This window comes from Carcharhinus amblyrhynchos, chromosome 9 (assembly GCF_965287045.1).
Source record: "Carcharhinus amblyrhynchos chromosome 9, sCarAmb.v2.hapA, whole genome shotgun sequence".
Taxonomy (NCBI): Eukaryota; Metazoa; Chordata; class Chondrichthyes; order Carcharhiniformes; family Carcharhinidae; genus Carcharhinus; species Carcharhinus amblyrhynchos.
This window is the reverse complement of record NC_137332.1, coordinates 95,791,170-95,814,893: the sequence shown is the minus strand read 5'-3', so window position 1 is coordinate 95,814,893 and position 23,724 is coordinate 95,791,170. Positions and strand designations below refer to the sequence as shown.

The 23,724-nt window shown below is 47.3% G+C and overlaps 1 protein-coding gene across 1 annotated transcript; it reads left to right on the top strand.

Annotated features, from left to right (window-relative positions):
* The first annotated feature begins 1,812 nt into the window (after positions 1–1,812).
* Positions 1,813–20,367, top strand: LOC145348476 (class I histocompatibility antigen, F10 alpha chain-like). The gene is made up of 6 exons (XM_080196663.1): positions 1,813–2,022; positions 16,168–16,428; positions 17,945–18,220; positions 18,338–18,616; positions 18,967–19,086; positions 19,493–20,367. Exons 1-6 carry the CDS (start codon positions 1,971–1,973, stop codon positions 19,534–19,536), a joined length of 1,032 nt encoding a protein of 343 aa, XP_080052789.1. The 5' UTR covers positions 1,813–1,970; the 3' UTR covers positions 19,537–20,367.
* The last annotated feature ends 3,357 nt before the right edge of the window (positions 20,368–23,724 follow it).

Below are 23,724 nucleotides of genomic sequence, written 5' to 3'. Positions count from 1 at the left end.
CACAGGGGGAAACACCCTCTCAGCATCTACCCTGTCTAACCCCCTGAAAATCCGATATGTTTCAATAAGGTCACATCTCATTCTTCTAAACTCCAGTGAGTATAGGCCCAACCTACTCAACCTCTCCTCATAATAAAATCCCTCCATCCCCAGGATCAACCTGGTGAACTTTCTCTGGACTGATTTCAAAGCCAGTATATTTTCTCTTAGATAAGGGGACTAAAACTGATCACAGTTTTCCAGATGTGGTCTAACTGGTGCCTTGTATAGTTTTAGCAAGCTTTCCCTACTTTTATATTCCATTCTCTTTGAATTAAAGGCACCATTCCCTCTGCCCTGTGTTTTAAAATTGAAATCTCTCCATGTCCTCACCCCTCCCTATTTCTGTAATCCCCTCCAGTTTCACAAACTCTGTGAGATCTCTGTGTTCCTCTCATTCTGACATCTCCAGTAACAGGGATTAGAATCTCCCCCACACTGGGGACTGTGCCTTCAGTAACCTCAGTCCTTCACTCTGTAATCCCCTCCCTACACCTCTCTGCAGCCTCTCTTTAAAACACTCCTTTAACCCTGGAATTTGGAGACAGTTTTTGTGCACTGAGCTGTGTGTGTCTCTGGGTCAATCTTTGTTTTATAAAGCTGTCCTTGGGGAACATAGAACATAGAACACTACAGCACAAACAGGCCCTTCAGCCCACAAGTTGCGCCGATCACATCATCACCTACCAACCTACAGACCTATCTATAACCCTCAATCTCATTAAACCCCATATACTCATCCAGAAGTCTTTTAAAAGACCCCAGCGAGTTTGCCTCCACCACCACTGATGGCAGCCGATTCCATTCACTCACCACCCTCTGAGTGAAAAACTTACCCCTAACATCACTTCTGAACCTCCCTCCCCGCACCTTAAATCTGTGTCCTCTCGTAGCGACCATTTCAAACCGGGGAAATAGCCTCTGAGAGTCCACCCTATCTATTCCTCTCAACATTTTGTAAACTTCTATCAGGTCGCCTCTCAACCTTCGTCTCTCCAGGGAAAAGAGTCCCAGCTCCCTCAACCTAACTTCATAAGGCATGCCTCCCAGTCCAGGCAACATCCTTGTAAATCTCCTCTGCACCCTTTCAATAGCTTCTACATCCTTCCTATAGTGAGGCGACCAGAACTGCGCACAATACTCCAAATGAGGCCTGACAAGGGTCTTATAAAGTTCCAGCATTACCTCCCGACTCCTAAACTCAATCCCTCGATTAATGAAGGCCAGTACACCATACGCCTTCTTGACCACCTCCTCCACCTGCGAGGCCGATTTAAGAGTCCTGTGGACCCGGACCCCAAGATCCTTCTGCTCCTCAACACTACTCAGACTTCTGCCCTTGATAGTGTACTCGTTCATCCCGTTGGTTCTGCCAAAATGGACGACTACACATTTATCCGCGTTGAAGTCCATCTGCCACTTCTCCGCCCAGTCCTGCATCCTATCTATGTCCTGCTGCAACTTTTGCCATCCTTCCAGATCATCCACAACACCACCGACCTTCGTGTCATCAGCAAACTTACTTACCCATCCCTCCACTTCCTCATCCAGGTCATTTATGAAAATGACAAACAACAAGGGTCCCAGAACAGATCCTTGAGGCACTCCGCTGGGAGGTTTCACTTTGTGAAAGGCACTGGGTAAAGATTAGATTTTTATCAGCCTGAATCTGAACCTGTCTGAGTTTGATCTTCCTGGTAACTAGTGACAGGCTGGCTGTTTATCTCTTTCATTGGTGAATTTTCTGAGACAAACCAATCAGACATCCTCTGGTTCTGCAAGAAGGAAATGCTCGATACAGACGGGAAAATGGAGTTTGGATAAGGTTTTGGGTTTTTATTTCATGTTTTCCCCCAGTTTATAAAGTTGTTTCATCCTCAGAGTGTTTAATTCCCAGTCACTGATTGGAATCGGGACAGTGGATTCCCAGAATGTTGCTGATCCTTTTCTCCATCTCCCTGTGTTTTTCCTGGGTCTCTCCCGGTAAGTACAGAATTCCCTCTTCCATTCTCACTCTCTCTCTCTCTGGGGTGAATTTGAATCTTTTGGGGAGAGTTTGAAATGGGTGATATTTGCTCAGACATTATTATGTATCTGTCAGATATAAATGTGAGATAACATCATGACTGACAAGGGAGTGAAAGTGTCCAGGGAGATAGAGAGGAAAGTAGAGTTCAGATCACAATCACATCACCACAGAATGGCAGAGCAGATTCGAGGGGCCGAATGGCCTACTCCTGCTCCATGTTTGTATGTTCAAAACACCCAGATCAGAGAAGCTTGGAGCAATGAAAGTGGAAAGGTCCAGAAACAGAGGGAAGAATGGAGGAACAGAAAGATTAAATTGCGATAAAGGACATGGGGAAAATGTGCAGGTAATATAAAGGTTCTTTCGTCAGGTGAATGGAGAGTTCTCCACTCAGAACTCTGCAATCACCTGACGAAGGAACAGCTTTCCAAAAGCTAGTGACGTTTACTATCAAATAAACCCGTTGGACTTTAACCTGGTGTTGTGAGATTTCTTACTGTGTTTACCCCAGTCGAACACCGGCATCTCCACATCATATTTTTCCTGCACAGAGTGCTGTCTGACTGAGAGAAGTGCTTTGGGAGTTGGATGAACACAGGGAGTTAGGTGAAACAGGCAGCAGAGGCTACAAACGAGAGTGCAGATTGGGAAATATATTTTCTTTTTGCTCTTGGCATTGTAGTTGTTGGACACTACTGTAGTGTTTCTGTGTAATTTCTGTGGTTTATAGTTTGAAAATGTTATACTCGGTAGTAACAAGGAGCAGGAAAGAAAGAAAATTGTATATATCTGAAACAAAACATCTTTCAAAAGTTTAATTGAAAGGGGTAAGACATGACAGGAGAGCTCCAAGCAGTGGTTTACTCCTCTTGCTCCATGTGACAGTCTGGGGACAGTTCCAGTCTCCTGGGTCAGCATGTGTACAGGAAGTGTCTCCAGCTACAGCTCCTGGAAGCTCGAGTTTCAGAACTGGAGCGGTGGCTGGAGACACTGTGGAGCATCCACGAGTCAGAGAGTATTGTGGATATCGTGTATAGAGAGTTGGTCACACCGCAGGCTCAGACTCCACAGGCAGGAAGAGAATGGCATGAGAGACAGGCAGGTAGTGCAGGAATCTCCAGTGACCATTCCCCTGCAAAACAGATATACCGCTTTTGATACTGTTGGGGGGAATGATCTCTCGAGGGAAAGCAGCAGCAGCTAAACTTTTACACCTAGGTTGGTTCTGTTGCCAAGGGGAAGGGTTAAAAGTGTGTCAGTGGAATAGTTATAGGGGATTCAATTGTAAGGAGAATAGACAGGCGTTTCTGTGGCTGCAGACAAGACTCCAGGATAGTATGTTGCCTCCCTGGTGTTCGGGTCAAGGATGTCTCGTAGCACCTGCAGGACATTGTGAAGGGGGAGGGTGAACAGCCCATGGTTATATTACATGTTGGTACAAGCGACATAGGTTAAAAAAGGGATAAGGTCCTGAAAGCAGAATATAGGGAGCGAGGAAAAAAGATAAGAAATTGGATCTTAAAGGTAGTGATTTCAGGATTACTAGCGGTGCCAAGCGTTAGTCAGAGTAGAAATGAGAAGAGATATCAGATAAATACGTGGCTGAAGAGATGGTATCAGGGAAAGGGTTTCATATTCCTGGGGCATTGGGACCGGTTCTGGGGGAGGTGGGACCTGTACAAATTGGATGGGTTACACCTGGACAGGACAGGGACTGATGTCCGAGGGGGAGTGTTTGCCCGAGCGGTTGGGGAGGGTTTAAACTAATAATGCCAAGGGGATGGGAACCTATGTAAGGAGTTCGAGAAGGAGGGAGCAAGGAGAAAAGAAGAAGGGGAGAAGGTTCCAACTACATCAAAAATCAGGAGAAAAATTAAAAGGAAGGAGAACGGAGGAGATGTTATTAATGGAAGTGTTAGAATTCAAAAAGAAGGTACAAAAACTAGCATAAGGCCACTTTATCTGAATACTAGCAGCATTTGAACCAAGGTAAATGAGTTGACACCACAAATCATTGTGAACGAGTATGATTTGGTGGCCATTACAGAGACAGAGTTGCAGGATGGTCACGGCTGGGAGTTGAACATCCAGGGGTATCAAACTGTTCAGAGGGACAGACAGGAAGGTAACGGAGGTTAGTGTAACTCTGATATTTAAGGATGATATCACGGCAGTAGTGAAAGATGTTCTCGGTTCTATGGAAAAAAGGTTGAATCCATTTGGGTGGAAATTAGTAATAGTAAGGAGAAAAATCACTGACTGGTGTAGACCACCAAATAATAACATCATGGTGGGGTGAGAAATAAACAAAGAAATAACTGATGCATGTAAAAATGGTATAGCAATTATCATGGGGGATTTTAATCTACATATCAATTGGTCAAACCAGGTCAGTCAAGGCAGCCTTGAGAAGGAGTTCATAGAATGTTTCCCTGACAGCTTCCTTGAACAGTATGTAATGGAACCGATAAGGGAGCAAGTTCTCCTAGATGTGGTCCTGTGAAATGAGTCGGGAATAATTAATGATCTTGTAGTTGGGGATCTTCTCGGAAGAAGCGATCACAGTATGGTTGAATTTAAAATATAGATGGAGCGTGAGGAGGACTTTCAAAGCGATCTTTCACAGTGCTCAGCAGAAGTATATACCAGTGATAAGGAAGGACTGTAGAAAAAGAGATAATCAGCCATGGATATCTAAGGAGATAAAGGACAGTATCAAATTGAAAGAAAATGCATACAAAGTGGCAAAAATTAATGGGAACCTAGAGGATTGAGAAATCTTTAAAGGTCAGCAGAAAGCCATGAGAAAAGCTAAAGAAAGGTAAGATGGAGAATGAGAGTAAACTAGCTCAGAATATTAAAAACAGAGAGCAAAAGTTTCTACAAATATAAAAACGAAAAAGAGTGGCGAAAGTAAACATGAGTCCTTTCGAGGGCGAGAAGGGAGATGTAATAACTGGAAATGAGAAAATGGCTGAGGCATTGAGCAGATATTTTGTGTGGGTCTTCACAGTGGAAGACACAAATAACATGCCAAAAATTGATGACAGGAAGGCTGTGGCAGGTGAGAACCGAGAAACTATCATTAACACGAAAGAGATGGTGTTGGGCAAGTTAATGGGGCTAAAAGTAGACAAGTCTCCTGATCCTGATGGAATGCATCCCAGGGTACTAAAAGAGATAGCAAGAGAAATAGCAAGTGCACTAGTCGTAATTTACCAAAATTCGCTGGACTCTGGGGTGGAACAGCAAATGTGACGCCATTGTTCAAAAAGGGAGTAGACAAAAGGCAGGTAACTATCAGCCGGTAAGCTTAACTTCCGTAGGACGAAAAATGCTTGATCTTGCTTGAATCTATCATCAAGGAAGAAATAGCAAGACATCTGGATATAAATGGTCCCACTGGTAAGACACAGCATGGGTTCATGAAGGGCAGGTCATGTTTGACTAATTTGGTGGAATTCTTTGAGAACATTACATGCGCAATGGACAATGGGGAACTCGTGGATGCGGTGATCTGCATTTCCAGAAGGCATTTGATAAGGTGCCGCACCAAAGACTGCTACGCCAGATGAAGGTGCACGGTGTTACGGGTATTAGCATGGATAGAGGATTGCTTAACTAACAGAAAGCAAAGAGTGGGGGTAAATGGGTGTTTTTCTGGTGATCAGTGTCTAGTAGTGTGCCTCAGGGATCAGTGTTGCGACTGCAATTGTTTACAATTCACATAGATGATTTGGAGTTGGGGACCACGTGTAGTATGTCAGAATTCGCAGATGACACTAAGATGGGTGGAAGAGCAAAGTGTGCAGAGGATGCTGAAAGTCTGCAAAGGGATATAGATAATCTAAGTGAGTGGGCAAGGGTCTGGCAGATGGAGGACAATGTTGGTAAATGTGAGGTCAGCCATTTTGGTGGAATAACAGCAAAATGGACTGTTATTTAGATGGTAAAAAATTGCAACATGCTGTTGTACAGAGGGACCTGGGTGTCCTTGTGCAGGAATCTCAAGTTGGTTTGCAGGTACAGCAGGGAATTAAAAAGGTAAATGGAATTTTGTCTTTCATTGCTGGAGGGATGGAGGTTAAAAACGGGGAGATTGCATTGCAGCTGTATAAGGTGCTGGTGAGGCCACATCTGGAGTACGGTGTATAGTTTTGGTCTCCTTACTTGAGAAAGGATATACTGGCACTGGAAGGGGGTACAGAGGAGATTCACTAGGTTGATTCCAGATTTGAGAGGGTTGGCTTATGAGGAGAGACTGAGTAGACTGGGGCTCTACTCGCTGGAGTTCAGAAGAATGAGGGGAGATCAGAGAGAAACATATAAGATTATGAAGGGAATAGATAAGATAGAAGCAGGGAAGTTGTTTCCACAGGAGGGTGAAACTAGAACTAGGAGGCGTAACCTCAAAATAAGGGGAAGCAGATTTAGGACTGAGTTGAGGAGGAACTTCTTCACACAAAGGGTTGTGAATCTGTGGAATTCCCTGCCCAGTGAAGCAGTTGAGGCTACCTCATTGAATGTTTTTAAGACAATGATAGATAAATTTTTGAACAGGAAAGGAATTAAGGGTTATGGTGAGCGGGCGGGTAAGTGGAGTTGAGTCCACAAGAAGATCGGCCATGATCTTATTGAATGGCGGAACAGGCTTGAGGGACCAGATGGCCAACTCCTGCTCCTGGTTCTCATGTTCTCAACAAATTAAAATCCGTACTTTGATTTGGGAGCAGTGATGTTAGATTCCAAAGTTACCGATGTATTTTGAGAAAAGGTGTGAGAGAGAAAGCAGATACAGAAAGACTTCACAACACCAGGATGCACCAAAGCTCTTTCCAGCCAATGAAATACCTTTTCTAGTCTCCTCACTGTTATGGTACAGGAAACTCTGATTAGACAATCTACATGAATGATGTTGCCTCAGGAATCAGTATTGATCCAGTTTATGATCATCCTGCTCTGTCCCGGGATCTATTACATTAATCTGTGAGGAAAGTTCTCCCTCAGGACTGATCCTCTGACAGTGCAGCATTCTGTCAGTAATACACTGTGTGTGCAGCCCAGTCTCTGGAATGGGAGCTTCAATCCGGAACATTCTGAGTCAGAGGTGAGAGTGTTTCCAGGCAGCTACAGCTGGGAGTGAAATTTAAATCGGAATATTCCTGCCTGGTGATTCCTAGACTTTTCCAAACTGAGGGTATACTCGTGACCATGTATAAAGGGGGATTAAAAAGCTCTGTGAAGTTCAGTGGAGATCCTGCTCTGGATTGTCCATCTCCCTCATAGAATCATAGAATCCCTACAGTGTAGAGGGAGGCCATTCAGCCCATCAAGTCTACACTGATCACAGTCCACACAGGCCCTATCCCCATAACCCCATGCATTTACCCTGGTGAGTACCCCTGACACTAAAGGGCAATTTACCATGGCCATTCACTAACCCGCACATTTCGGTCTGTGGGAGGAAACCGGAGCACCCGGAGGAAACCCACACACACCCGGGGAGAACATGCAAATTCCACACAGACAGTGACCCAAGCCGGGAATTGAACCTGGGTCCTTGATACTGTGATCTTTCCACCCTGCTGCACTGGTTGGTTGGTGTATCAGGGGAGGGAAATGGGCTGCGAGCCGAACAATCGAATTTGCGCCTGGTGTCAGGTGGTTCGGGATTCTCCCAGGCCATTTTTTCCGGCGGGATGTCAATTTCCATGTATTTGAATAGGTTTACATATCATTAGAGTTTGGCCCGGCCCTTTTCCCCCTCCCGTACCTTCCCCTCCTCTCCAGCGTGACGTCACTCCAGCATGAATCACAGATAGTTTATAAAAGTCTGGGCCTGGGGCAGCAATAGTGAAGGAGAGTGAGGAGGTAATTCCCATTGAGCGGCAGCCCCCGGAGTTCAGGGGGAGGGGGCACCGGATACTCAGGTGCTGGGATGGGGTGGGGGGCTTTTTGATTTGTCCATGGGATGTGGGTGTCAGTGGCTGGGCCAGCATTTATTACCCATTCCTCAGAGCATTTAAGACTCAACCACATTGCTGTGGGTCTGGAGTCACATGTAGGCCAGACCAGGTAAAGATGGGAGATTTTCTTTCCTAAAGGACATTAGTGAACAAGATGGGTATTTGTGACAATAGATTGCAGTTTCATGGTCACCAATAGATTTTTAATTCCAGACTTCTATTGAATTCAAATTTCACCATCACCATGGTGGGATTCGAATCCAGGTACCCAGAGTATTCCCCTGGGTCTCTGGATTAGTCCAGCAGCAATGCCACTACGCCAGCACCTCCCCGGGGGGGACCAGTGCTGGGAGTCACCACTTGCAGCAGGTTCATGGTGCACACATTGCCCCTGGCTACACAGAGACCCCCGAAGGGTGTCACATGATGTTCATCACCAACCCACAAATATTAACCTGTTTGTTTTACTGTCTGTCTGCTGGACAGACACTGCGGCTGACACCAGACCTTGTATCCCAGGCCCCACTAACAGTAACAGACAGCAGCTCTGTCAGCTGCTGCTCCAAGCACGGGAGCTGTGCAGTTGTTAACACGGCTCTTCACACTGCCTGGACTCTGCACTGCTGCCTGCGATGGGAACCCATCCTGTGATAGTCACGAGGCTGCCCCTCCCCCCGTCTGTCTGTAATACCTGGAAGGCACTGCGGTGATAGCACTCATACCCAAGCTTCAAGGGTCCGCAATGGGTAGCTTGGCATCCCATTCCTGTGCCCTCCCTGCGTGCCAGAAGGCAGAACCCTCAACAGGAGGGCAGGGGGCTGCCGGTCAGCGCCAGGACATGGCAGCACATCCTGCCACAGGGGAGGGGGGCAGGGGAAGGAGGAGGTGGAGGCTCAGGGCGTACAGGAGTTGTAGATGTTTTGCAGGGATGATGGGAGCCACACGATGCTGCTGGCTCTGTCTAAGTAAGGAGACAGTGTGGCACCTGTTTCAGCTCCTCAGACCTGGTAACTCGAGGCACAGGAGACACCCACTCCCGGTGGCAGTGATGGTCACGGTGCCCTCAACTTCTACACCACCAGGTCCTCCCAGGAATCCAGCCAATTACATCCACTTCAACATGGGCCAGACCCAACAGGAAGCCCGGACTGCAGCTTCACCACCATCACTGCACTGCCCCGTGTGCAGAGGGCTGTAGATGGCATTCACGTTATCCAGTGGATCCCACATGATCAGGGACTGCGCTTCATCAATAGAAGGGGTTCCACTTCCTGAATGTGCAGATTGTCCGTGACCACAGGCTGAATATCATGCACTGTGTGTACAACACCCAGGGAGTGTGCACAACAGCTCCATCCTCCAGAGTTCGGACATCCCCGGACTCTTTCAGGACCAGTTCAGGCTGCCGGGATGGCTGGAGGGGGACAAGGGTCCAAATGGCATCAGACCAGGGTGATGGGAGTGGGCTGGGCATGCTAGCGAGTCCTTGGTCCAGGCAGGAGGGTGGTGATGACTCATTCTGTGGCACACTGTGATGCTGCCCTGGTGCCACACAAGTCTGAATCCTACCAAGAACAAAGAACAACACAGCACGGGAAACAGGCCCTTTGGCCCAACGAGCCTGTGCTGCCATTTTAACATTGCGCCTTTCCTCTTCCACCCTTGACCCATGTCTATGCTTATGGCACCCACAGTGAAACCAGATTGAGGGGAGAATAATTTTGGGGCAATTTGTTACACCAATCAGCCTAACAGCACATCTTTGGGGTGTGGGAGGAAACCGGAGCACCCGCAGGAAACCCACACAACCACGGGGAGAATGCACAAACTCCCACAGACACTGGCCCAAATCCAAATCCATGTATCTGCACAGCAATCAGTGATAGTCACTGAGCTGTCGTGGTGCCCATCAGCTGGTCCAGTTTAAGCGTACACAAACGACGTGAAGTACTCAGCTACTCTCAAAACATCCAAGAGCAGCCCACGCACGACCCACCGTGTGTATGCCCCTCGTTAGACAACAAGGTGGACCGACACACCTGTGGATTCAAAGAGAAAAACATCAACAACATGTAGCATTAGATTTCCAGAAACGTCCCGAGTATCTGACCCTTACTTAAAACAGTCTCCTATTTCTCTCCATCCTTATTTTGCTCATGTGTCTATCTAAGTATACCTTAAACAAGTTTAGCGTGCCTGCCTCCACCACCTTACTTGGCAGTGCATTCCATACCCCCACAACCTTCTGTGTGAAAAACCTCCCTCTAGCATCCAAATTATACCTCTCCCCCCTCGCCCTAAGCCCGTGGCCCCTCGTGATATTTGTCTCCAATCTAGGAAAAAGCCTGCCACTGTTTATCTATACCCTTCATAATCTTATACACCTCTATTAGATCCCCCCTCAATCTTCCTCTTTCTAAGGAAAACAGCCCCAATTTACGCAATCTTTCCTCGTAACTCAGTCCTTCCATACCAGGCAGCATCCTGGTAAACCTCCTCTGCACTCTCTCCAGGGTCTCCACGTCCTTCCGGTAGTAAGGTGACCAGAACTGGATGCAGTACTCCAAATGTGGTCTAACCAACGTTCTGTACAACTGCAGCATTAGACTCCAGCTCTTGTACTCGATACCCCTTCCTATAAAGGCGAGCATACCATAAGCTTCCTTCACAACCTTCTCCGCCTGTGTTGCCACCTTCAAAGACTTGTGCACTTGCACCCCCAGGTCCCTCTGTATTTCTATACTCTTAATAGGTCTATCCTTTATCATATAACTCCCCTCTACATTATTCCTTCCAAAATGTATCACCTCGCATTTATCAGGATTAAATTCCATCTGCCATTTGTCTGCCCAATATACCAGCCTATCTATATCCTGCTGTGTCACCTGACACTCCTCCTCACTGTCCGCCAATCCTGCCATCTTTGTGTCATCTGCAAACTTGCTGATCACCTACTACCTGCCTTCTCTGTCTTCACTGGCACCTGGGCACCCGTACGAGTGTGGGTCTCGCACATAAACGTGCAGGCAATGGGCTGTGTGGGGTTAAGGGGGGAACAGAACCCTGTGGGGCGTGGATGTTGCCACAGGGTGCAGTGGGTGTTGGCGATACCAGGGCAGGCGGTCTGTGCCTACTGGCCGAAGGGCCTCTGTCACACAGCATGACGTTCTGTGCCTCTTTGTGTGCGGTCAGGATACGGTCATCCCTGTAGGGCAGGAATCACAGAAAGATTAGTCACAGCTGGGGGTGCAGTAATATTTCTCGGTGAAACTAACAGTGCAAATAGCATGAAGGGATGATATTTAATGGTGCGATATAACAGGTGTACGTCATTCTAAACAGTATCTCGTGTCCTTTTTCTGACTAGTGCAAACCTTAAATTCGGCCCTCCTGATGACACTAGAACTTCTGAATTTTTCGTGGCCTTTTACTGCACCCAAGATGCACATTGGATGGGGAGGCACCCTACTGTGTTCCACACCCCGGGGCCTGTGATCCCCTTGGTGGGAGACCCCTGGGGGGCTGAGACCTACAGGTCTCTGGCTGACTTGCGGATGACACTGGTGTAGCCACCCTGTTCATCCCGCTGCCCGTGAGATGCTCCGGTGTCAGGAAAGGGTGGGAGGGGGTGGAACCAGAAGGTTTAGGGATGTCTGGTGTCTCCTGGCTGGAAGGTCCCAGCATGGGCTCCAACCCTTCCTCCTCCCTCAGGGTGCCCATATGTACCGGGGATACTCCATGGGACAGTGGGCCAGCCTCAGCATCACCTGGCTCTGTCAGTCCTGGAATCCCAACTACATCTGCCCCATGCTGTGCAAGCCCTCAGCGATGCCCCCTGAGACCGGACCAAGTTTGAGGCTCGCAGTCATGGCCGTGTCTCCAGGATGGTCTACATCCTGTCAGCCATGGTGACCAATCCTTGCCCCAGGCTTTCCACTGTGGATGTGACCCTTGCAGTGTTACCCTGAGTGCCACACTGTACCGGTACCACCTCCTGTGACAGAAATCTGTTCGACTCCTCCAAAAGCCTCACAGTTGATGCAGTGTTGCTGACAGCCCCTCCACCATTGCTGCTGATGTATCTCCAGCAGTTTTGGGATGACCGATCCCAGAGGCCTAGCACTTGGCTTGGGGCCAGATGCATCCTGAGCCCCAGAAGAACTCCGTGTGCCCGAACCCTCGATGTTCCCGCCTTCACCCGATGTAGATCAAAGGCTGTGTGGTGCCCACCAGTAAGTGACCCAGAAGCCTCAGCACGAACTTGTCCCACTGAGGTGATCGTGTCTGCTCTGAGGGATTGTGTGGTGGAAGCTGGTGTCGATTGACAAATGTTAAGCTTGGTGATTTCCTCAGGGCTTTCCTCCGAGGTTTTCTTCCAGCTGCCGTGCTGCATCTTAGGAGGAGCGGAGTGGGGGGGGTTTAATGCATCTGGATCATTTCCTGTAACAGATGACAAAAGGTTCAGTGCAAGAGAACAAAGAACAAAGAAAATTACAGCACAGGAACAGGCCCTTCGGCCCTCCAAGCCTGCACCAACCATGCTGCCCGACTGAACTAAAACCCCCGACCCTACCAGGACCCTATCCCTCTATTTCTATCCTCTTCATGTATTTGTCATGATGCCCGTTAAAAGTTACTACCGTATCTGCTTCCACTACCTCCCCCGGCAATGGGTTCCAGGTACCCACTACTCTCTGTGTAAAAATATCTGCCTCGTACATCTCCTTTAAACATTGCCCCTCACACCTTAAACCTGTGGCCTCTAGTAACTGACTCTTCCACCCTGGGAAAAAGCTTCTGACTATCCACTCTGTCCATTCATCTCATAATCTTGTCGACTTCTATCAGGTCTCCCCTCAACCTTTGTGGTTCCAGCCAAACCAAGTTTCTCCAACCTCTCATTGCTAATGCCCTCCATGCCAGGCAACATCCTGGTAAATCTTTTCTGTTCCCTCTCCAAAGCCTCTACATCCTTCTGGTAGTGTGGCGACCAGAATTGAACACTATATTCCAAGTGCGGCCTAACTAAGGTTCTATAAAGCGTCAACATGACTTGCAAATTTTTAAACTTGTTGTAGGTAATGATACCTCTGAGACTAATTGTGAGTCAAAGTACAGCAAGTTTATTCAAAAGTTTTTGGGAGATACACCTGGCACCTAACAGCGGTTCCCCAGGCATCTCTCTGAACATAAGTTAAGAGCGCTTATTTATACCCCCCCAGTCACGTACGCATCTTCTCATTCTCAGCAGGTTCCCAGGCTGTGGGTTATCCTCCATTGTGAAACCAAGGCTGCCTCGGCATTACTTCATGGTTATCTCAAGGCCGCAATTGACGTGTGTGATTAGCTTTTAGCTAACGTACAGGCTGACAAGACAAGTTAAAATTAACGGGCCGGTATAACAATCTGTGCTCACAAGTTATATTATACATATATTATGTATAATATGTTAGTACATGACACATAAGCAGTATATAACGAATATATATATATGTGAATATATTTAGGACATGCAAGCTTCACAATGTTAGATGAAAGTCCACGAAATTAAAGACACAACTTAACTACAAGCTGGGTCAGCTACATTTCTGAGCGAGCTTATCATAAACTTGTGTACAACAGCAAGAGCAGCTGCAGCCTGGGCACACGAAAACAAAGTTACATTTATCTGAAATATATGAAAACGGGCTGCATATGGACTACTGGATTTTTTTTTCCATTCTCCCAAGTATTACAAAGGTCATTAACTCATTTCCGACTGCAAACTCAATACCCCGTCCAAAGAAGGCAAGCATGTCATTTGCCTTCTTGACCACCTTCTCTACCTCTTTTGCCACTTTCAGTGAGTGACCTGTGTACCTGTACACACAGATCCCTTTGCCTATCACTAATCTTAACGGTTCTGCCATTTACTGTATATTTCCTATCCGTATTAGACCTTCCAAAATGTATTACCTCACATTTGTATGGATTAAGCTCCATCTGCCTTCTCTCCGTGCAATTCTCCAACTGATCTGTATCCTGCTGTATCCTCTGATGGCCCTCATTGCTATCCTCAAAACCACCAACAATTGTGTCGTCCGCAAACTTTCGAATCGAATCGAATCAATTACATTTTCCTCCAAATCATTTCATATATATTACAAACAGCAAATGTCCCAGCTTGGATCCCTGAGGAACAGCACTTGTCACAGCCCTCCATTCAGAAACACATCCTTCCTCTGCTACCCTCTGTCTTCGTTGACTGAGCTAGTTTTGTATCCACATTGCCAGCTCACCTCTGATCCCATGCAACTTCACCTTCTGCACCAGTCTGCCATGAGGGACTTCGTCAAAGGCCTTACTGAAGTCCATGTAGACAACATCCACTGCCCTACCCTCATCAATCATCTTCATCACTTCCTCAAAAAACCCGATCAAGTTTGTGAGACACGACCTCCCCTTCACAAAACCATGTTGCCTCTCACTAATACGTCTACTTGTTTCCAAGTCAGAATAAATCCTGTCTCGAAGAATCCTCTCCAATAATTTCCCTACCACTGATGATCCAGCCTATAGTTAACCTGGATTATTCTTGCTCCCCTTCCTAAACAAACGAACAACATTGGCTATTCTCCATTCCTTTGGGACCTCCCCTGTCGCCAGTGAGGATACAAAGATTTCTCCCAAGGCCCCAGCCATTTCCTCCTTGCCTAACTCAGTATTCTGGGGTATATCCCATCGGGCCCTGGGGACTTGTCTACCGTAATATCTCTCAAGAACCCAATAGCTCCTTTTTGATCTCAACATGACTCAAACTATCTACACATCCTCTCCCAGACTCATCATCCCTGAAGTCATTCTCTTTGGTGAATACTGATGCAAAGTATTCATTTAATATCTCGCCCATTTCTTCTGGCTCCACACATAGATTCCATCCCTTGTCCTTGAGTGGGCCAACCCTTTCCATGGCGACCCTCATGCCCTTTACATATGTATAAAAAGCCTTGGGATTTTCCTTAATCCAACTGGCCAGTGATTTTTGGGGCCCCTTTTAGCCCTCCTTACTCCTTGCTTAAGTTTCTTTCTAATTTCCTTGTATTTGGAAATGCTCACTTCCATGGTGAACCCCTGACCTGACTGTCAGTGACCATTCCCTCCTCACCCTTCCCTGCTAGCCCCAAATAGCTCCTCAAAGGTAGTGAGGAGATGCAGCTCGGGAACCCCACCCCCAGTCTTGACATGTTCCTGGTGGTTATGGGCCCTCTTACCCTATGGGGATAAAGGAGGGATTGAAAATCTGATGGCTGTGAGGACACAGGGTGTAGGGGGTGGGGGTGATAGGGTGGGGTTTATCGGGGCTGTGCCTCGGCAGTCTGTGGTTGTGACTGGGGCGGGGGCAGAGGGGTTGGAGGAATATCCTTGGAGACCGGGTGCTGGGAGGCTGCAGAGTGTCAGGCGGGTGGCTCGACATTGCAGGCACGACAGACGGGACCGATATCAGGATGGGATGGACACTGACCCTTCCTGCCTGACAACCGCTTACACAACCTCCCAGACCATATTACTGGCCCGTTCAGGGTGGTGTTCGGGGGGTGGCTCTGATGGTGATTGGGAGGAGGGGATGGTGAATGGGGAGAGGATGATCGGGGAGAATTGGAGAGAGGGAGCGATGATCGGAGAGAGAGGGTGTGGTGACTGGGAGGAGGAGGAGGCGATGATTATTGGGAGGTAGGGGTAGTGATCGGGGGGGGTGGTGATCGGAGAGTGGGTGGTAATTAAGAAATAGGGTAGTGATCGGGGCGAGGGGTGGTAATCCTGAGAGAGGATGGCGATCGGGTGTCGGGGGAGGGGGTGATAATCAGGGGAGGGGGTGGTGATCGGGGGAGGGGGTGGTGATCGGGGGAGGGGGTGGCGATCGGGGGAGGGGTGGTGATCGGGGGAGGGGGTGGCGATCGGGGAGGGGGTGTTGATCGGGGGAGGGGGTGGTGATCGGGGGAGGGGATGGTGATCGGGAGTAGGGGATTGTATATGGGGGGCTCTGTCGGGGGGGTGACTGGGGACATGGGGAGAGGGGATGGTGAAGTCCAGTGAGATTGTTCTGATGATCAGACAGTGTTTATTGACCAATCCCTTTAACTGTTTCTTTTACAGACACTGACACACTCACGGTGTTTTACACTGCTTTCTCTGGGATAGAACATTTTCCTGACGTTGCAAGCACTGGAATGGTCAATGGTGTCCAAATAGGATATTGTGACAGTAATATCCGTCGCAGCATTCCCAGGCAGAGGTTCGTGGCTGAAAATATCGACTCTGAATTCTGGGATTATATCACAGAACTGGTGAACTCACACTCAGACATGGTAAAGAAGAATCTGAATACAGTGCTGAAGATCACAAACCAGACATCCGGTAAGATCAGGCAGAGAGAATCAGCGTGTCAATGTACAACCTTACAGTGAACTCAGCCCCCCAGCACTGACCCCTGGGACACTGAACTCAGTCCCCCAGCACTGACCCCTGGGACACTGAACTCAGTCCCCCAGCACTGACCCCTGGGTCACTGAACTCAGTCCCCCAGCACTAACCCCTGGGACACTGAACTCAGTCCATCTCCCAGCACTGACTCCTGGGACACTGAACTCAGTCCCCAGCACTGACTCCTGGGACACTGAACTCAGTCCCCAGCACTGACCCCTGGGACACTGAACACAGTCCTCCAGCACTGACCCCTGGGACACTGAACTCAGTCCCCCAGCACTGACCCCTGGGACACTGAACTCGGTCCCCAGCACTGGCCCCTGGGACACTGAACTCAGTCCCCCAGCACTGACTCCATCTAATTTAGTCCCCTCACCGCTCAGCTTCCTGTTACTAATGGCACAGGAAGTTTCCATCCATTTCATTCTCAGACTAACACCCCTTTCACCACTGAAAAGATTGTCTATTGATTATTGATCCCTGTTTAGTTTCTGACAGGAATTCACATTCTTCAGTGGATTTGGTCTGTTGAGGTCAAATGCATCACCTCGCATTTGCCTCAGTTAAACTCCATCTGCCATTCGTCAGCCCACTGACCCAATTGATCAAGATCCCATTGCAATTGGAGATAACTTTCTTCACTGTCCACGATGCCACCAGTCGGGATCATGGAGGAGGGAGGAAGGCCAACGACCAGGGCTGGCCATCGGGGTGGGTGTGGGGTCAGCGTGCTGGAGGTGGGGGGTAGTGGGGCTGCCTTAAATGGGGGGGATGTTGGCACTGCGGAGTGTGGGGTTGTTGGCACTGTGGGGACGGGGTAATTGTCAAGAGCGTGTGAGATCAGGGGGTTACTGGAGATCAGGGTGGGCTGGAAGGGCTGTGGGTGGGTTTGGGGGTGGTGCGCGAATGTTCGGGGGACCAGCGATTGGGCCGTGGGGAGGTGGAGGGCCGGCGTTGCGGGGATTGCAGATCTGGCCAGCGATGGAGCCGGCCAGCAGTTGGGAGGCCGACAGACAGGGGCTACAGAGCATGCACCAATCTGACTGATTGGCACATGTGCAGTGGCCCATTCAGCACTTTGCTGTCAGTCTCTCCAGCTGGAATAGGCCCCACCTACAGCTTTTCAGTGTGAATCATGCTACTGCTCTCTGCAATGTACAGATTGTGGGAGATTCATTTTGAAACTCCCACTGTAAAAACAAACGTGATTTACTCCAGGTTTCAAACAAATTCGACAGTTGAATTTTTTGGGGGAGAATCCCGGCCACTCTGTTTCCTATCCATTCGGCAAGTTTGTTTACGTTCTGATGCTGCTTATTTTATTCCAGGGATTTCAGTTTTGCTGACAATTCTATCACAAGATCATTTCTCCACTTTATTGATTAACAAAGCAATATTTCCAATCCTCCAGTTCACTGAATATTGATCATCATTTGCTCTCTGACAGGAATCCATATTTTCCAATGGATTCGGTCTGTCGAGGTCACTGAAGACGGCTCCATTAAGAGATCGATGCGGTTTGGATTTGATGGAAAGGACTATATTAGTTTAGAGCCACACAGAATGAGATGGGTTGCAACCAATCACTTCGCAGTGAAGACTAAAGAGAAATGGGATTCAGATCAATCCTGGAATAATTACTGGGAAAAATATCTGCAGGAAGAATTTGTTCAACATTTAAAAAAATATTTGGAAGCAGGAAAGGAATATTTTGGACGGAAAGGTATTGATTTCAGTTTTGAGCCCATGTTCTGATCTAACTTCACTGATCTATCAAACCGTTCTCCCATTCCATTCAATGTGGGTTTATTGTTTGTGTTTTCACCCTTTCCCATTACAGTTCAGCCTGAAGTCTTCATCTCCAGAAGTGAGCCCAATAGTCAGTACAAGCCGCTCACTCTCTCCTGCCTGGTTACTGGCTTTTATCCTGTAGACATCGAGGTGAACTGGCTAAGGAATGGAGAGGTAATGTCTGAGACACTATCCTCGGGGATTCGACCGAACCACGATGGGACCCATCAGATCCAGAAAGAGATTGAAATAAATGCTGGGGATGAGGATCAATACTCCTGTCAAATTGAACACAGCAGCCTGGCAGAGCCCAAGCTCCATCAGTGGGGTAAGGAACTGTACTGGATATGTGCGTGTGTTTGTATGGGAGCACATTCCCACTCTTCCCATTCCCTGTCTCCCCCCATCAACCAATTTTCACCCCATGGCAAAGATTCCCTTCAATTCCAAACACTCTGATTATTGTCAAGAATCTCTTGTGTGGAACTTTATCAATGATATTCTGGAAGTCCATCCAGAGCAGGTCCGTAGACACTCCCTTATCCACCATGGGGCCAAAGCTTCAACCAATCCCATTGGGACTGGGGCGACTTCAGTTCAAATTGTCCCCAATGAACACAGAACCGGGAATGGATCCGGGAACAGAGACAATCCTCATATTATTCAAATGTGTTTCAGAAATCCCAGGAAACAGTGGGGGATGGTCCCATCTTGGAATTCTGGTTGGATTCGTGATCCCAGCACTGGCTGTTATATTTGGGATAATCGGAATAATCATCTGGAAAAGACAACAGAGAGGTAAGAGTCAGAGAGAGGGAAATGTAGAACTGAGGGGACAGAGTGAGTGTGGGGAATCTCCAGTACTGGGAGTACAGGACACTGTGTTGAATGAACTGATTTAATTCCCACACACAGATACACACGTATAAACACATGTTGTTCCCTGTCTGATCTTCCTTTGTGTGATCAGCCCAGACCAGGTGTAATATTGATCATTAAAGCCACCGCACACACTCACATCCTCACCTACTGAATATGGATGGAATGGAAGCGATCTACAGGATCTCCATGAAGTGTAAGGATGGAGGGGTGTGTGAGACTGAGTATTTCTCACACAATCTCCATTCCCTCACACTTGTTGTGTTCTCACTCTCTGAGAATGGATTATTCCCCATTCTAACTGATATTTATTTTACTTCTGCAGATTCACCAAGTGGGACGTACACAACAGCTCCAGTAAATGACTGAGGGACAGATTGTTGGGATTGAAATACATTCACATTTTGTGGACATTTCTCACTTTCTGATTGCTCAGAGTTTTAAATATCTTTAAATGTTTGTGGATTTTGATCAAGACTTTTTGGAATCAGTATGAGAGACTCTGTGATACACCTGACAATGGAGAAGACAATCAGGATGTTGGAAACATTTTTCTGGTGCTGGGCAGTTTTCCCCTTCACTTTATAAGTTGTCTGAGATGAAGGAAGATGAAATTTGATCTGATGAGTTCCCACACAGTCACAGAGTGTTCACCCGACAGCTCCTTTATACAGGACTGGACACTGTACAGGCTGTTCCCAGGAACACACACTGAGATAAACACTGTCTCCTGGAGGACCATCAACTCAGTGAAAATCAGCCTGAAACTCACAGTCTTCCAGGGCAAAGGGTTCTCCATGACTGAGGGTTTCAGATTGTCGCAATGCAAGGTCCAGGAATACTGGTGAGGGACACAACACAGCTTGGGGCAGCTACTAGAGACACTCAATGGGGAAAGACCTCCCATCATAGTTACAGGAAGTGGCTGAAAAACATGTCAAATCTCTCAGTGTGAATATTGCTGAGATATTAATATTACCAATCTAAATTGTAACTCTGAGTGTAGTGAGACACTACAGAATGTCAGAATTTAAATTATTACACACTGGCCCATTTTGCTCTTTATGTAATATCATATTTGATGTGTTCTACGATTGTTTATTTTGATGATATAACACATTCATGGAGGAAAATCTATAATCAGGATCACAGTGAAACATCATAACTGTGGATTGTAATCAATAAATAATTGTCAGTGTTTGCCTTGTCTGAATTCTTCTTCACTGATTTCACAGGAAAGGTTTAATTCATTCACTCTGCAGCTTGTGATGATTGGAATGGACAGTTGGTGAGGTTCAATCCAATGTGAACTGGCTGAGTTCAGACCAAATGTCAGCATCATTCACTGTTTTCCATCAGCATTGATTGACTTGTTAACAGAAAAGAAGATGTCAGTGCGAGAGACAGAGGAGAGGAAGCCGTGTCCTAACTTTAGAGAATCAAACTTCAACACATTTCCCAGTGAGCTGGAGGTGAAGGCTCACCAGCTTCTCAGTAATGAGAAGTGTAGGGAAGCTCAAAGTGAGTGTGTTGGTGTGGAAGGACAATATCTCAGCAATAGTGTTGAAGACTTGTGCTCCAGAACTTGCTGCTCCCCTAGCCAAGCTGTTCCAGTACAGCTACAACACTGGCAATGGAGAAAATTGCCCAGGTATGTGCTGTACACTAGGATCAGGACAAATTTAACCCAGCCAATAACTACCCCATCAGCTTACAGTCAATCATCAGCAAAGTGAAGGAGGGGTTATTAAGAGTGCCATCAAGCAGGAATAACCTGCTCAGTGACACCCAGTTTGGGTTCCTCCGGGGTCACTCAGCTCCTGACCTCATTCCAGGTTTGAATCAAACATGGACAAAAGAGCTGAGATGAGAGTGATAGCTTTTGACATCAAGGCCGCATTTGAGCAAACATGACATCAAGCAGCCCTCGTAAAACCGGAATCGATGGGTATTGGGGAACAGAACGTAAGAACATCAGAAATAGGAGCAGGAGTAGGCCATCTAGTCCCTTCGCGCCTGCCCCGCCATTCAATAAGATCATGGCTGATCTGAAGTGGATTAGTTCCACTTTCCCGCTTTCTTCCCATAACCCTTAATTCCCTTGTCTATCAGAAACCAATCTACCCATGACTTAAATATATTCAACAAGGTAGCCTCCACCACTTCAATGGGCAGAGAATTCCAGAGACTCACCACCCTTTGAGTGAAGAAGTTCCTCCTCAACTCCGAACTAAACTGCACCCCCTCCCCCTTATCTTAAGGCTGTGCCCTCTAGTTCTGCTATCCTTTCGAAGCGGGAAGAATCTCTCTAAATCTACCTTATCTATCCCCTTCATTATCTTTTCTGTCTCTATAAGATCCCCCTCAGCCTTCGAAACTCCAACGAGTACAGACCCAGCCTATTCAATCTCTCCTCGTAGGCTAACCCCCTCATTTCCAATATCAGCCTAATGAACCTTCTCTGTACTCCCTCCAAGGCCAAAATATCCTTGCACAAGTGCGGTGACCAAAACTGCACACACTACTCCAGTTGCAGCCTCACCAGTACCCTGTACAGTTGCAGCAAGACCTCCCTGCTTTTATACTCTATCCCCCTTGCTATAAAGGCCAGCATCCCATTCGCCTTCTTGATCACCTGCTGCACCTGCAGACTGGGTTTTTGCGACTCGTGCACAAGGACCCCCAGGTCCCTCTGCACCATAGCATGCTGCAGCTTTTTGCCCTTTAAATAATAATCCCTCCTACTATTATTTCTACCAAAGTGGATAACCTCACACTTGCTAACATTATACTCCATCTGCCAGGTCCTCGTCCACTCACTCAGCCTTTCCAGGTCTCTCTGCAGGCTTTCCGCGCCTTCCGCGCAATTTGCTTTTCCACTCATTTTCATGTCACCAGCAAATTTTGTTACCCTAAACTCAGCCCCCTCCTCCAGATCATCTATGTAAATGGTAAACAGATGAGGCCCCAGCACCAATCACAGCGGCACTCCACTAGTCGCCAACTGCCAACCATAATAGCACCCATTGATTCCAATTCTCTGCTTCCTATTAGACAGCCAATCTTCTATCCACGCTAACACCTTACCCCCAACTCCGTGCACCCTAACCTTCTGCAGCAACCTTTTGTGCGGCACCTTACCAAACGCCTTCTGGAAATCTAAAAACACCACATCTACCAGTTCCCCTCTGTCTACCGCACTAGTCACATCCTCATAGAAATCCAATAAATTTGTTAAACACGACTTCCCCTTAACGAATCCGTGCTGTGTCTGCTCGATCAAACCATTCTTTTCTAGGTGTCTCTCTATTTCTTCTTTGATGACGGATTCTATTATTTTTCCAACTACGGACGCTAAACTAACCGGCCTATAATTCCCTGCCTTTTGTCTGCTACCTTTTTTAAACAGCAGCGTAACATTAGCCGTTTTCAAATCTTCCGGCACTTCCCCAGAGTCCAGCGAAGTTTGGTAAATAATCACTAAGGCATCCAATATCACCCCTGCCATTTCTTTCAGATCCCTGGGATGCATTCCATCCGGTCCTGGGGACTTGTCTACCTTCAGTCCTGTTAGTCTATTAAGCACTACCTCTCTAGTGACAGTAATCGCATTCAGGACCTCATCTCCAACCAACCCTCTATCTTTAATATTCGGCAATCTATTTGTGTCCTCCTCCGTGAAGACCGACACAAAAAACTTATTTAAAGTCTCAGCGATTTCCTCGTCACCCACCGCTAAATCCCCCCTCTCGTCCTCCAAGGGTCCAACATACACTCTAGCCAGTCTCTTCTTCTTTATATGTTTGTAAAAACTTTTACTGTCATTTTTTATATTTAGAGCTAGTTTAGCTTCATACTCTATCTTTCCTTTGTTTATCACTTTCTTAGTCATTCTTTGTTGTTTTTTAAATCTTTCCCAATCTTCTAATTGCCCACTACTTTTAGCCGCTCTGAACACATCAGCTTTTAATTTAATAGTCTCCTTTATTTCCTTCAATAACCACGGCTGGTTATCTCTTCTCCTACAGTCCTTCTTTACCATCGGAATATATTTCTGCTGAGCACCGAAAAAGATATCCTTAAAAATCCTCCACTGTTCCTCAGCCGTCCTACCAACCAATCCGCGCCCCCAATCTACATTCGCCAATTCCGCCCTCATCTTATCATACTCCCCTCTGTTCAAACAGGGGACACAGGTCCGGGACCCTACTTTCTCATCCTCCATCGGCATCAGAAATTCAACCATACAATGATCACTCGTCCCAAGAGGATCCCTCACAAGAAGATCCCTAATTCTACCTGCCTCGTTACACAGTACCAGATCTAAGATAGCTCGATCCCTCATAGGTTCCATTACACACTGTTCAAGGAAACTATCCCAACAGCATTCCAAGAACTCTTCCTTAAGCCCACCGCGTCCAACTCGGGTCATCCAATCAATATGCAGATTAAAATCCCCGATAATTATCGCCATTCCGTTTTTGCACACATCAATTATCTGTTTGTTTCTAGCCCACCCCACCTCAAAGTTATTATTTGGGGGCCTGTAGACCACAC